Source organism: Liolophura sinensis, chromosome 3, assembly GCF_032854445.1.
Source record: "Liolophura sinensis isolate JHLJ2023 chromosome 3, CUHK_Ljap_v2, whole genome shotgun sequence".
Classification (NCBI taxonomy): Eukaryota; Metazoa; Mollusca; class Polyplacophora; order Chitonida; family Chitonidae; genus Liolophura; species Liolophura sinensis.
Genome location: NC_088297.1, coordinates 20,170,437 through 20,184,702, shown reverse-complemented (window position 1 = coordinate 20,184,702; position 14,266 = coordinate 20,170,437). Strand labels below are relative to the sequence as shown.

The 14,266-nt window shown below is 38.2% G+C and overlaps 1 protein-coding gene across 1 annotated transcript in view; it reads right to left on the bottom strand.

The window, feature by feature from the left end:
* LOC135463627 (exostosin-1a-like) overlaps positions 1-11,534 on the bottom strand; it is a 100,908-nt gene extending 89,374 nt beyond the window's left edge. The window contains exon 1 of the mRNA XM_064740968.1: positions 10,393-11,534. Coding sequence (XP_064597038.1) covers positions 10,393-11,327 — 935 coding nt within the window. The 5' untranslated portion in view covers positions 11,328-11,534. The remainder of the gene's footprint in view (positions 1-10,392) is intronic.
* Positions 11,535-14,266: the final 2,732 nt, after the last annotated feature.

Here is a 14,266-nt window from a genome sequence, read left to right as displayed (position 1 = left end):
AGCCAGCATGAGCTAGACTTGAACTCAGAGAGACCGCATTATTTGGAGGCTCCTGGGTCATTAAAAATGTGTTAAAACACCTAATTCTACAGTGGTTTGTTGTGACCCAGAAGGTATCAGTTATGCCACATCAATACTTTTGCCTGAAATAATTTGTTTCAAAGTCACATCAGCAAATGCATTCATAGATCTAAACATAAATGCATCTTGAATATTGAAATGTTGCAGTCTAATGTGTGTTAAGTGGCAAAAACCTTATGTGACATCATTGGTCCCATTACAGTCACAAAAGGCCACCACAAAAAAAAATATTCAAATGCAGTTTACTATGTTAAACAAATTGTGAAAAAACAAATCCAACTACTTTCCTAGACAGTTTTTAATAGTCTTTCATCCGATACATACTTCATTTTAGTGTTTTCTTTGCCTTTCAATTCTTAAAGTGAGGTTACGTTCTTTCATGCTCAATCAACCATATCATTTTATGTAATGTACTAAACAGTACAGTGCATTGTTAATTGTTAAAGAACAAAACATGATAAGGTGAAAGGCAATCTTAATGTCTTTCCAGATGTCTCACAACCACAACAAAAGACCTAATAAGTTGATGCAGAAACCCTGACGCTTGTTCACTGACTGTGTCATCCTTAGTAAGATTTGATGAAGTAAGATAAAAATCATAGGTCAGATTACAGTGTTTCACGCTTGATCAACCGTGTCATTTTATATAAAATACCAAGCAAGCGTCACATTGACTTAACTGTTAATAGTTCAAGAACACAAATGACAAACCACACATTCAGGTGATGTAGGTTTCTACTTAATTAGGCCACGGTTAATTGAATGTTTGTTTCTCATGATCTCTTCCTGAAAATCAAAGGCCCTTAATGTACAGGTGAACAAGCAATACTTATCAATTCCTTTCCCAACATACTAATACATGTTTTGTAAACTTGACCTGAAACAAAATCATGTGGTTAATAAAACTTACTACTACTGAACTACTGTTCACCTGAAGTTAATTATATATGTAAATATATACAGACGCCGTATCTTGCTAATTTTACTTTTATCTTTTTTTTTTTCTCGCTATCTTCAATAACCTATAACACAAGCATGTATGCTTAATTATCAGTCAAAAAATACGTGAGTGAGGGTCATGAGAAGCAAACGATTAATCATCAATGGCCTAACATGTACATGTATTCACTTAGATTTCCAAAAATACAAATGAACTTGATTAAATGATGTGAGCGATACAAACACATATTCTGAATTTACGGAAAATCAAATCAATAGTTCTCCTCACAGAACACTTTTTACAGACTTCTCATCAACACCCAAGCCACTTAACAGAGATAATATGAAAAATCGGGGCACATGACATCGCGTTTGTCGGCGAAAAATTAATTGCGAGGAAACGTTTAATTTCTGAGGGATCCTGGCTATGATATCACGTTTTCTGTCATCTATAATTGGAAGCTAAGTCATTTCTCTGGTCTCAATTTCGGCCGACTGTGGGACTCGTAGAGAGAATCGGCGATTTCTCTCGGGGCATTCTATTGCCATATTGATCAAGGTCGCATGTGAACCATAACCCGTACAAGTGCATTCCTGTCTTCTTATTGCCGCTCTGTCCGGGCGCATTCCACCACCCCAGATCTTCATTTCCCAAGAGGGCATATACCACCACCTTTAAACTCCACACCCCGTAGACCAGATTCAATTGCTTCCTTTAGGCAGTGTGGCATCAGTATTCATGAGCGAAAAATATTACCTAAATTTTTGCGATAAAAGCTTGAACATGCATCAGAGAGAGAATTATCACTGTAACTGGCAGCCATTTATCTAAAGCAGCACGAAATGAGAAGAAATATCACAGAACTGTCAGGCGACTTTGTCTGATATGAGCCCCAGAGTCTTCTTCACCGTTATTTTATCTACGATCTCATGACTTTTATGAATCAGACGTGTCAATCCCAAATACATACATGTACATGTAGCTCCTTTAGCTTGAGAGCCTGCGGCCATACGCTAAGTGAGATTTCAACCTTGAAATAAGTAACCTAAAAATATGTGTACCGCCAGAATTTTCAAAAGCCAAAAACTTGTGACTTTTTCTGTGTACACATGCTCATTTCTTGATCACAAAATGTTCAAAACTCAGGACTTTCAAATGATAGTTCATGACTGAGACATTACCATGTATTCTCAATTCTTCAGGTTCTTCAGTTGCTTGAGAAACAATGAAACACAGCTACAAAAGCCTCCAACATGGCATTTTAGTGATGCAGCACTATCCCTATAAGTATGTATGTTTGTGTAACAAGTGAGTTGCTTCAAGGGAACACAGTATTTTATGATCCAACCCATGGTGTAAAAGTGCAATTAAATAGGTAAAAGTGCAATTAATAAGATAAAAGAAAAAAGTATTGGTAACCTGGCTTGAATTTAATTCCCCAAAATACAAAAAAATCAACAAAAGGCTTTCTGTTACATTTTGAAACATCTCTTTCAGTTTGAATGTGTGATGTATGGGATGTCCATAAAAATGGTTTTCTGGAATATTTAACAACAACATTCCTGTCAAATGTCAAGCCCTAATAATTTTTAAGGATCTAAGGGGCAATCGTATGTACCCAGATATTTCTGCAGTCAGTGTGTTAATTTACCACAATTTTAGCGCATTGTCGTACATCCTCCTATAGTGTTAATTATCAGTTAAGTGATTTTTCAGATTAAAAGTCAACCCATTTAAAGCATTAGAGATATTTATTGCCTTGCTGAATGGTGTGAACTCGTGATATTGCACTTTAGTTATCTCAGTTCATCAACAACATGTACTTGGAGTGGTAACTCTAAACTTTCCTTATATTACTTGACTGTTAGGTCCCACTGTATCTTTGTTTGCGTAGCTACAGTTTGGCCCACTCACTGGCAAAACCTTTTCACATGTACATAGGGGCTGAAACCTGTAATTTACAGATGGCCCCCAACTGTGACCAACCCACAGCGTGGGCTGTAAGATCCATATATAGTGGATATACCAGTTATGGTATTTATATATGGACCTCAGGACAAATTCAAGTTGACAGCTTCTACAAGATTTAACCATTAATAAGCCCACCATGACTTTTCAGCCATTTTTGCCCCCCCCCCCCCCCATTACATCTGCTGTATAACCAACTGTAGAGGCAATGTGAACCTATAAATATCTTTAATTTTTAAAGAAAAAACACATTTCCTGCCTAAAAATAAAGCCATCAACAGTAATCCAAAGGACAATTTTTTCATCTTCATTGTAATGCACTTAAAAAACATGCACTTGAAGAACATGAAATCATTAAACCATGGCAACTTATTTTCTGGCTCAAAATAAAGGATCTCACATGTACATGTAGTTACGACAGGATATTGAGAAACACGCTCACCTACAGTACACATACACGATGATGTGTACCGGGTACGCTCAAACCCAACCCCTTTATTCAGTTTTTCGAGTTTTTAATGTCGGCTCATAAAATTTGTGTCGCCTTGGTGTCATACATGTAAAACTACAAACCTTCATACTCGTATCTCATTGGTCTCACTATCATGGCATGCTATGAGAAAAAAAAAGTTTCTGAATTACAAGCATTCAAGAATGAAGAACTTACAGTGTTCCATACATCCATACATGTATACTCATGTACAAGAAGCTAACAAAAGCTTCCCGTGCACTTTAACCTTCTGTCAACTACAACCCATCCATACCTAGACAGCCTACCACATATCAGTAAACACAGATATTGAAAAAACAACCTGCCACCTCAAGTGCCTGAAGACCATGTGAAGCTCTCCTCACCTGCAGTTGTCTGTTAACCACCTTGTGTTTAATATTTCTTTTTTTTTTTTTAACCTCAAATCTGTTAAATGCTCAATGACGCCAGCACTGACAGCAAACATGATACATGTATATGCAATGTATATCATACTGCACACCTAGTACCTGTCACTACCCTATTCCAGAAATTAACATGTGAAGGGGGAAAAATGTATAATTTAGGAACAAGGAACCTGACTGACAGAGTGACTGAGTGATTAAGCGACTGACAGAGGTGAAGCACACTTAGATAAGTGAGCCCTTAACTACCATGATACTCACAACATACACTGTATGTCGCACTAACACATGTTGCTATTAAAGGGCTCAGTACTATTAAAGTGCATGTACGCTTGATGACACTGGGGCTAGGTTGATACACGTAGACTTAATTATTGAATCATTAGGTGATAATTAGCTAAAGTACTGACTGACTGACTGATCAGTTCACTGACTGGCAGATTGCATGACTGTGCATTTGGCTGGCTGACTGTGTGATTGGCTTAAAGGTGCATGTACATCACATACTTTGTATGTTGTCTAATTTGGAATTTGTGTTCCTGATATGTTTCATTCCGAATAACAGTACCAATAATAGCATAATACTGGATTCCTTATCCACACATGCATACAGCATATGCATGTTCCTGTGATGTAAATATGAGCCAAGAAAACTTCTGGTCAGCTTAAAACCTGTTCAATTCTCAAGATTACCACTGTGCTAGGTCAGCTGACTGCACATGACCTCAATGACCCTCAATGACCGGAAACTTGTTGAGTCTACATTAAACTTCTGTCTGAACTTGTTTCTCACCTGCTTTCCCTTAACACCCAAATGGCCCAGTCCTATCAGACAACTTCAAAACTAAATCATGACCTGAAGGCTCAGGTCATACCACTATAGATTGGAGAAGGTGGAAGGGTGTCATAAAAGTTTACAACAGTGCTAAAGCCTGTGGGGGACTTCAACTGTTCACCTCAGCATACAATAGCCCATTAGAACCAGTTGATATATGGCTGTCCTCGCACATAATGTCCCCGCCAGTCCTCGGGTTAACCTGCATTAACCGGCAAAGACACTTGATGGTTAAGGTGTATCCCCCAGAAACACTTAATGGTTACTCAAAACTGGTGTATCCAATGTGATTAAATTGCCGGAAACAGTACCTATACACCTACCCTAAATGACCTAAAAGTTCGTCAATGACTTAGCTGCCCATTTTTCCAGATTCTAGGAGTTCTATTGATTTTAAAAAGGTGCTTTGAGAGGTTTTTGAAAGGTATAGGATGAATGTAAATTTACGCAACATAAGTAATATCTCATGACTTTTATTTGCTTACAAAAATGCTGTTAGTTTAAGTCAGATCTTCAACTTAAACTTGGTACATTTATATTATCATCTTCCAATCAAAATGTTTTGAATGCCATATTTGACAGGACCTCAAGCTACCTACAGTAGCTTCCTCTGCCACTCAGTTCACTGATTTATAGAGATACTGTACATGTATAATAAACAAGACGGCAGCTTTTAATCAGATAATCCAGGATTTTGCAACAATTTTATATTTATTATTCCAAGAACCACTAATTACAATATTTTATCGCTTTATGGAGCAAGCCATGCTCTATCATAACCAACTAATTTCGATGGACAGTGATCATAATCCAACTGAAGGTGGTTTCGAAAGACATTTACAATGAACACAAGCTTTATGTACAGTATGCAATATGTCAGCGTTCACTGAACATATGAAATACATCTAAACCGGTCAAACTGTGTTTATAGTAATGAAATTAAATCGTATATCCCAAGTTTCATTAGCATCATCTATTTTTCTACATGTACTTATTTATTTATCTGTATACACTGTTAACAAAAAGAGAAAAAGACACATGCAATTTTACCTGAATGTGGAAATAATGTTGAAATGTGCACGTATTGTTTAATCAAAAAATGTGAAACTTAAAAGGCTCTTATGTGGGTTATGCAATCTCACCATCATACCTCTAATAAAACGCTGTGTATACACATATCCATGTCAAAAAATCCGTAAACTACAGAGAAAACCTAATATGCGAAGGGGAAAAAGTCTGTCTGGCCTGAATTTTGGGATAATAGTGTGACAAAAATTTAAAGTCAATGGAAAAACACAGGTAGTCTTTTGCAGTAGCCACATAAATACTTTTTTTTTCTTCGTTTTATCAACATTACTATATTAGTGACATCTACATACAAATGGCCTTCAATAAATGCCATGCAGGGATGTTCTAAGGTATTTATATGATGTGTTTATATAAGGACACCCATTATACAAAAAGCTCAAATGTATGGCAACTAGATATTTATCTCGATCACCTCAACAGATCTCTAATTTCCATCAACGCATAATGACATGTAAACGTCAGCTGATGACAAATGGAAGGGGACTGCCATTAAACATAAAGGCAAAGGCAAGAGTCTAGATGACAGTGATAGGGGTATTTTCTAAGCGACAATAAAAAATGTAGAAAATCCTTTCAAAACAAAATTTAGCACTTTTTAAGTGCCTTTACATTTTCAAAAAAAGACAAGTGAAGCACAAAAGTCTACTGAAATTGAACTGTTCAGAATTCAAATTGCAATTTAGACTTTTTTCATCTCACTTTCACCAACCTCTGCTACAATTTTATATTTCCATATATTTCAGTACATGCGCATACACAAATATTTCCATATATATGTATACACACAGGAATACTTTACTTGTACGCCCGGTCAGACAAGTTTTATTTATTTATTCTTTGTGAGTTTTGTCACACAGTAACAAATTACGCTAGATTTCAATCAACTTCTCTGAACAGATTTATGATAACTTTTAATGATCTGAAATGAATGACTATACTCCACCCGCTGATACCTTGATTCCTGTCCACACCGTTTGATTACGAGATACCTGCTGATGTATTGTCACATATATCTTTATTATATTCATTCAAGTACAACTCCCATTTAATACCTCAAAGAGCTGTAGTATTAGCAGCACAAAAATTATTTATACAGCTTATCTGTACTTGTATAAATAAATTTACACTGTAACAGCATATACGAACACTGTTACTGAGTATAACATTATGTAAAGGTTCTACTGCACTGCAAAACAAAACATTTGAACTCAACATTGGAACTAAACATTGTAACAAGCCAACAAATATTTTGAAACATTTTCAACAACATACATATGGGACAGTGCTATATGCTGTATAATTTTTCATGAGTTATGAAGTACAAATCAACTGAAGGATAGTAGACATTTTTCACACATGGCTACACACCGAAAGTGAAAATTTTAAAGCATGTAGGCTCAATTCTGGGGTATTTGGTTTGATGAAGTGTTAAAGACTGTTACATGTAACTGTAAACCTACATGTAAATGCTACATGTATGTATTTGTGTGAAGTGGCAGAGCCTCTGTTTACAACAACTGAGGCTTCAATGTACAACATGCATGTTCTGTTTAAACGTGAAGAAAAAAAAACACGACACTATAGGCTGAAGAGCACATTTTTTTTCTATCTGGTGATGCCTGCTGCATAATTTTGGGATTTTCCTTGCCATACACGTAAAGCCTGAAAACGGCAAAACTCGGAACCTACTTCCCAACATTTCGGTTTCCTGATCGTCAAACCAAAACCAAACTGTACTGTTCGCTACCTTCTGGGAAGAAGAAGTCTACCGGAAATGTACGAACTGCACTTCGGCGGTTTCCGACGGCAATTCTCCTCCTAACACAGAAGACTTCAGGACTAGTTCTTAGGCAAAATTGAGTCGCCCACAAGCAGATTTGGCATTGGCATTACTTATAATTTATCAAATTGAGGTGCATTTTATTTTTTTTGTGGCATGCCCCTGAGAGGAAATGCATACTCTTTTCAATGGTATTTGCTTGATATTTACATTTTCTTCTCCTTTAACTAACTCCTACCTACTCTATGTATGTATGTGTGTTGATATTTACTATACAAGTAACAACACAGTCACAGCTAAGCGTATCACACTGGAAAAAATTGAGAAAATGAACAACAACAACAAAATTAAAGTACTGAATGTAGTACTAAATCTCTGACAATTCTGAACAATCCACAGTCCACAGTCAAGCCACCTGAAATGAAAATCCTAACGTTCTGATAAAGGAAAGCTCTTAAAGAGCCGTAGAAACAAAAAAGATCAATCCGCTGGCCACGTTTTCACAAGATGAACAGGAAAGCTTGAGGAGACGCTCTCTTAATATGTACAAATAGGATAATCTCTTGGCTGGATTAAATCTTCTAGGTTTTCAACGTTCAAAAACATGCTGTGCCCTACTGTCTAATCAAATTTTCAAAAGTACTGATAATTTCAGGGGACTGCTCCAGTATAATGCTCAGTGCTACCCATCTCCAGCACTCTCTACCCCTGCAATAGTATACTGCATACTATCTCTATGCAAATATATGTATATACCAGATATTTGAACATTGCAGTTCTGTTGCCACCTTTATAAAGCTTAGTCAAATACCTCTTAGCTTTCACCAACTAATATATCCAACATGTAATGTATTTATACGTGTTGTATCAATTCCACTAATCTAACTCCATAAATACAAGGCTGCTACAAATAGTATTCTACACTGTGATCTATCCCTTCAATATGTTTACACACCGTTAGACTACATGTATATAAAGACACTGCGTTAGACTTATGCAGACACTGTAGACTATCCCTAGACTGTATGTACTGTGTCAGGCTGTATGTAGACACTGTGGCCCTATCCCTAGACTGTATGTAGACACTACATGATCTATCCCTAGACTGTATGTAGACACTACATGGTCTATCCCTTGACTGTATGTAGACACTGTGGTCTATCCCTAGACTGTATGTAGACACTGTGGTCTATTCCTGGGCTGTATGTAGACACTGTGGTCTATCCCTGGACTGTATGTAGACACTGTGGTCTATCCCTAGACTGTATGCAGACATTGTGGTCTATCCCTGGACTGTATGCAGACACTGTGGTCTATCCCTGGACTGTATGTACACACTGTGGTTGATTTCTAGACTGTATGTACACATTGTGGTCTATCTATAGACTGTATGCAGACACTGTGGTCTATCCCTGGACTGTATGTACACACTGTGGTTGATTTCTAGACTGTGTACACATTGCGGCCTATCTCTAGACTGTATGTACACATTGTGGTCTATCCCTAGACTGTATATACACATTGTGGTCTATACCTAGACTGTATGCAGACACTGTGGTCTATGCCTGAGCTGTATGTAGATGCTATGGTCTATGCCTAGGCTGTAGGTAGACACTATGGTCTATGCCTGGGCTGTATGTAGACACTGTGGTCTATCCCTATCCCTAGACTGTATGTAGACACTGTGGTCTATCCCTAGGCTGTATATACACATTGTGGTCTATCCCTAGACTGTATGTAGACACTGTGGTCTATGCCTGGGCTGTATGTAGACACTGTGGTCTAATGCCTGGGCTGTATGTAGACACTATGGTCTATGCCTGGGCTGTATGTAGACACTGTGGTCTATCCTAGACTGTATGCAGACACTATGGTCTATGCCTGGGCTGTATGTAGACACTGTGGTCTATGTCTGGGCTGTATGTAGACACTGTGGTCTATGCCTGGGCTGTATGTAGACACTGTAGTCTATCCCTAGACTGTATGTAGACACTGTTGGTCTATGCTGGGCTGTATGTAGACACTGTGATCTATGCCTGGGCTGTATGTAGACACTGTGGTCTAATGCCTGAGCTGTATGCAGACACCATGATCAATCTCTAGACCATATTTTCACAAAGTGGTCTATAGTTTAAACTGTATGTAGACATGGTGTCTATACCTAGACTGCGTCTGGAAGCAATGTGGTCTATACCTAGATCATAATATGTAGTCACTTTGTTGGTCCCATAACAGACTGCATGTAGACAGTGTAGTCTATACCTATACATGCAAACTGTATTTAGCAGAGCCAGTTATCGAACTGGTATCTCCCTAAAAACACAGGTCACAGCTCCACTTGTCGGCTGTGCCCTATGGTACACCATAGGGCACAGAACACAACTGGTATGTCAAGGCTTTTGCTTTGTGATGGATTTCTCAGTCGCCTAGTATGTAATACTGTTGCCATCCTATTACCAGTAACCTACATATGTACAGATATAGTTTCATATTCTGTGTCAGTTTGTGACAATTTGTCTACAGTAATGCTGATGTGATATACGTTGAACTAAATCAGTTGTGATATTTCCAACACTTAAGCAGCTTGAAATGAAAAAATTCTTTCAGAGCTGTTATTACACTTTGACTTGATTGTGTCATTATTATTATTATTGATGAATGGTACATCCCGTCATGTTGAGAGATGTATGTCTTGCTCCTATATACATACAGAAGCCGAAATGGAAACTCCTGCAAACATAAAAAAACAATCATTCAACTGTATTTTACTTCCAATGTTATGTGGAAATCAAACTAATCGCTTACCTGTCATACTCTTTGTTGTCAGTTTCACACCTGGAGTCTTGCATCGCTTTCCAGTTCTTCCCATGTTTACAAGTGGTAAGCAAAATAATATCTTTTCCATTGTGTATATGATAAAGTGCATTTCTAGTTTCAGAACCTATTCCATTTAAATAGCGCTTCCCTTTAAATGCCAAGAGATACTGTCTGCTTGCATATGGGGGTATAATATAAGAATTAGTTCGTTCGTAATTTTCGCCACCTTTCTGGGGATGGTCCTTTCCAAACAATGGGATGGATATATCAAAGTTTGGCCTAAACCGATCAATAGATATACTAGCTTTTGCTAAAATGGCCTGACCAAAGTTAAAACCAAGGTCTTCTTCTACGTATTCTGGCCAAGTGCCCGAATACAAATTAAAAATCACATGATTTTTACCATTCATTTTTTTCCATAAACTCAGCTGGTTCACTTTTGAAGGCAGATCTTTCAGATAATCTGCACTTAACACATCTCTATCTAAAGTATCCACGGTAAGAACAAAAACACAGGCTTCGTCAGGGTTGTCCGTGTAGTATTTGGATTCGCGTAAACTTGTAAGGATTTTCCTGTAGCCCTGTGAAACGGGTTCCAACTCCGGGTAGACGTAAACTTTGAAAGCAGCCGCATTCTGACACAGGCTGAAGTCGAAACAGCTCTCCATGCGGCAGTTTCTGTAGTCCTGTGAGGGAACCTCGGCCTGTCTCCTGTGTCTAGGGGACACGTGCAAGTCGACGGAGAAATCATGTTCTCCCCAATCGAGAAAAACTCGAAATTCTCCGCTACGACTCGCCGCATTTTCTCCGGGTTGTAAGTGGGTACTACCATGGTGTGTCGATTCACGAAGCAAACTGAAGTATCCGAGCACTAACAAAATCCCACATGAAGTCACTAATAAGAACCGCTTTTTCGCCTTCATTTAATTACGATCTTCATTCACTCTTCTGACGCATTCTGGATCGGCTACTACTGTTAGAATCCATCATAACAACGGTAAATTCCCACACCGATCTCCCTGTCTTGCCTCACCGTCCGCCATCTTTGTTATCTGGCACATGTGCAATCACAGCGGTTTCTATATCCCCATTCACACAATCATAGTTGTTTTCTTTTTTATACAAGTCCTTTCAGCGCTTAAAATTTGGCACATGTGTGTGCAAGATGTAACCAGTCTGTTTCAGTTGTCCCACTCATGCATATTTATCTGTACATGGCCTGGTGCAGAAAGACTTTCTGATTTGACAGTCGAACTCTGCCCACTACTGGTGAACTCGAAACCCCTGTGACGTCACACGGCGGCGAATCGGAAGTTTTTGAACAAAAAAATAGATCTTCCCTGACTACTGGAATACCTCGTACATGTTCTCCCCTGTATTAAACAGGGCCTCCCATATTGAGGGGAGGGTGCTGTGCGGGGACAGGGGGTGGGTGTTTTATTTTGTTTTTGCTTGCTTCTTTCCGCTGTCATTCACTCCTTCTCTATGTAGCCACTTGCTTAGCCCACAGATGAGCCTAACATCCCTACCGTAACGCCCATCTTCGGCCAGGTACCCAGGCGGACAATTTCACCAAAAAAACCCCCTGGCTTATGGTTTACCAATGCTGGCTTTGACAAACATTTCGGAAGTTTTAGGGTATCGGTGGAAAGCGAAAATAAGGTAGGGTTCGAGCCGGTTTTTTGAGTGAAATTGTCCGCGTGCAAGTGAATATGACCGAAGCTTAGCGTTACGGTACGGTAGGCCTATAGTAGCCTGTCTACATTTTACTCAAAGTATACTACAAAATCATATACTGAAAACAATAATAAAACACCAACAGGTAAACAAGACAGAAAAAATATATATCTTTGGCATGTCATGTAAAAGGCGTAATGCACAACTGAGTCCATTGTGTCATATTACAATAAACTGCTGAACGGGTGACTAATGGTTAGAGGGTCCACCTAGCTAGAAGTCGGGAGTCTCGCGATCAAACCCGGGTATGGGTCATACCAAAGACTTTAAAAATGGTACTTGTTGCTGCTTCACTTGGCGCTCAGCACTGAGAGATAAGAGCAAGGAAACAGGACAGACTGGCCCCGTGTCAGTATATTGTGACTGGGAGGCGTGTCTGTAGTGTCTTCGGTATGATACTACAGTGGCAACTTCGACAGAACTTCGGCGGCATTAAATGCAGGCCCTACAAACACCTAATGACTCGTCGCCATAAGTGTAAAAAATTGTTAAGTGCGACGTTAAACCTTAAACAAACATACATAGATACATACATTGATATATACTATAATGTCATGGGATGATGATCATATGTTAAATATTTGACGCTAAACAAACGCAAGATCGGATCAGCATATTTTTGTGAGTTAAATGTTCCCATTGTTGCAACTCGGGAATCATTTTCTGTGTACATATTAACTATGGCGTGAAAAAAGAATGGCAAATGAAGAATGACCGAGGAAAAACTATTGAAAGACAATTAAATTTATCAAACGACCGATCTTTGTGAGTTAAATGTTCCCAATGTTGCAACTCGGGAATCATTTTCTGTGTACATATTAACTATGGCGTGAAAAAAGAATGGCAAATGAAGAATGACCGAGGAAAAACTATTAAAAGACAATTAAATTTACCAAACGACCGATCTTCATTAAATCTATATTATAAAATGATTATATATATACAAGGGCGTAAGTTATACAGTTAATATGCAGATTTTGTCGTATAAAGGTGATGCTAAATCAGATGTTTTATTTAATTATATACCCCTATGTTCACCGGTCAAATTCTGGGTATAATCATATATACATTATATGTTATGCATATTCATGAGTCCATGTGTATAACTGTGTACCATATAGTCAGAATGGCGACACAAAATTAAACACACAATGATATGGCGGTATATAAGGTATTATCAAAAGTAGTCCTGAAACACAGGCGGTACATAATAACGAAAAGAGAAAAACGTTGAAAATTGATACAATTTGTCACAGGATTCTAACACCTCATGCTTATTAATCCATGCATAAGTGCCATCCATTATTCATCGTGTAATATACGCAAGGATTAAATTACTCTATTCAGTTATGCAATTATCATATTGCCGTAAGTTTCGGTTATGCAAGAACGATGACTCGTGCATACATGCTTACAGGTACACACATGTATGGTGATTTCATAAAATGATCGATGGGACACGATCATGTTAATATTGAGATTGTTAATCAATATATGAGTGCCGCCTAATTTTTTCAATACAATTTATCAAACGTCCACCGATGATATATACGCTGTCGCCGTATCCGTATATATGTGGAAGTTATATACACAGTTATCGTATGTAATGTACCTACGATACGAGCAAGGTCTATACATAACAAGCCCATTGTCCTGTTGCAACAAAGCCTGCATTTAAGATATCGGCTTTGAACTTTTAATATATATAGGGCAAGATGGCCATGCAGCAGTCCCCACGTATGTCTAAATATGAGCCATACATGCATCATTAGACCGGAACAGTCCGTCTTTGACAGTCGCAGTGTAAAGTCGAGATTTTTTTCTTTTCAACAAGTTAAAGAGTAAATGTGATCACGATACATTTTGCATTGTTTATTTAATTCTTGTTTAAGGCTATATATACTGAAGAATTGTTCAGTAATGACACTAATTACGTCCTAATGTATAAAAGCCTAACATTGTTGAACTGCAAAGCTTAAATATATAGTTTTACAAATCATCAATGCCGAATGCACACTCTACTTTAAAGACGAGTTTGGGGCCTCCGTGGTTCAGTTGGTTAGCGCGCTAGCGCAGCGTAATGACCCAGGAGTCTCTCACCAATGCTGTCGCTGTGAGTTCAAGT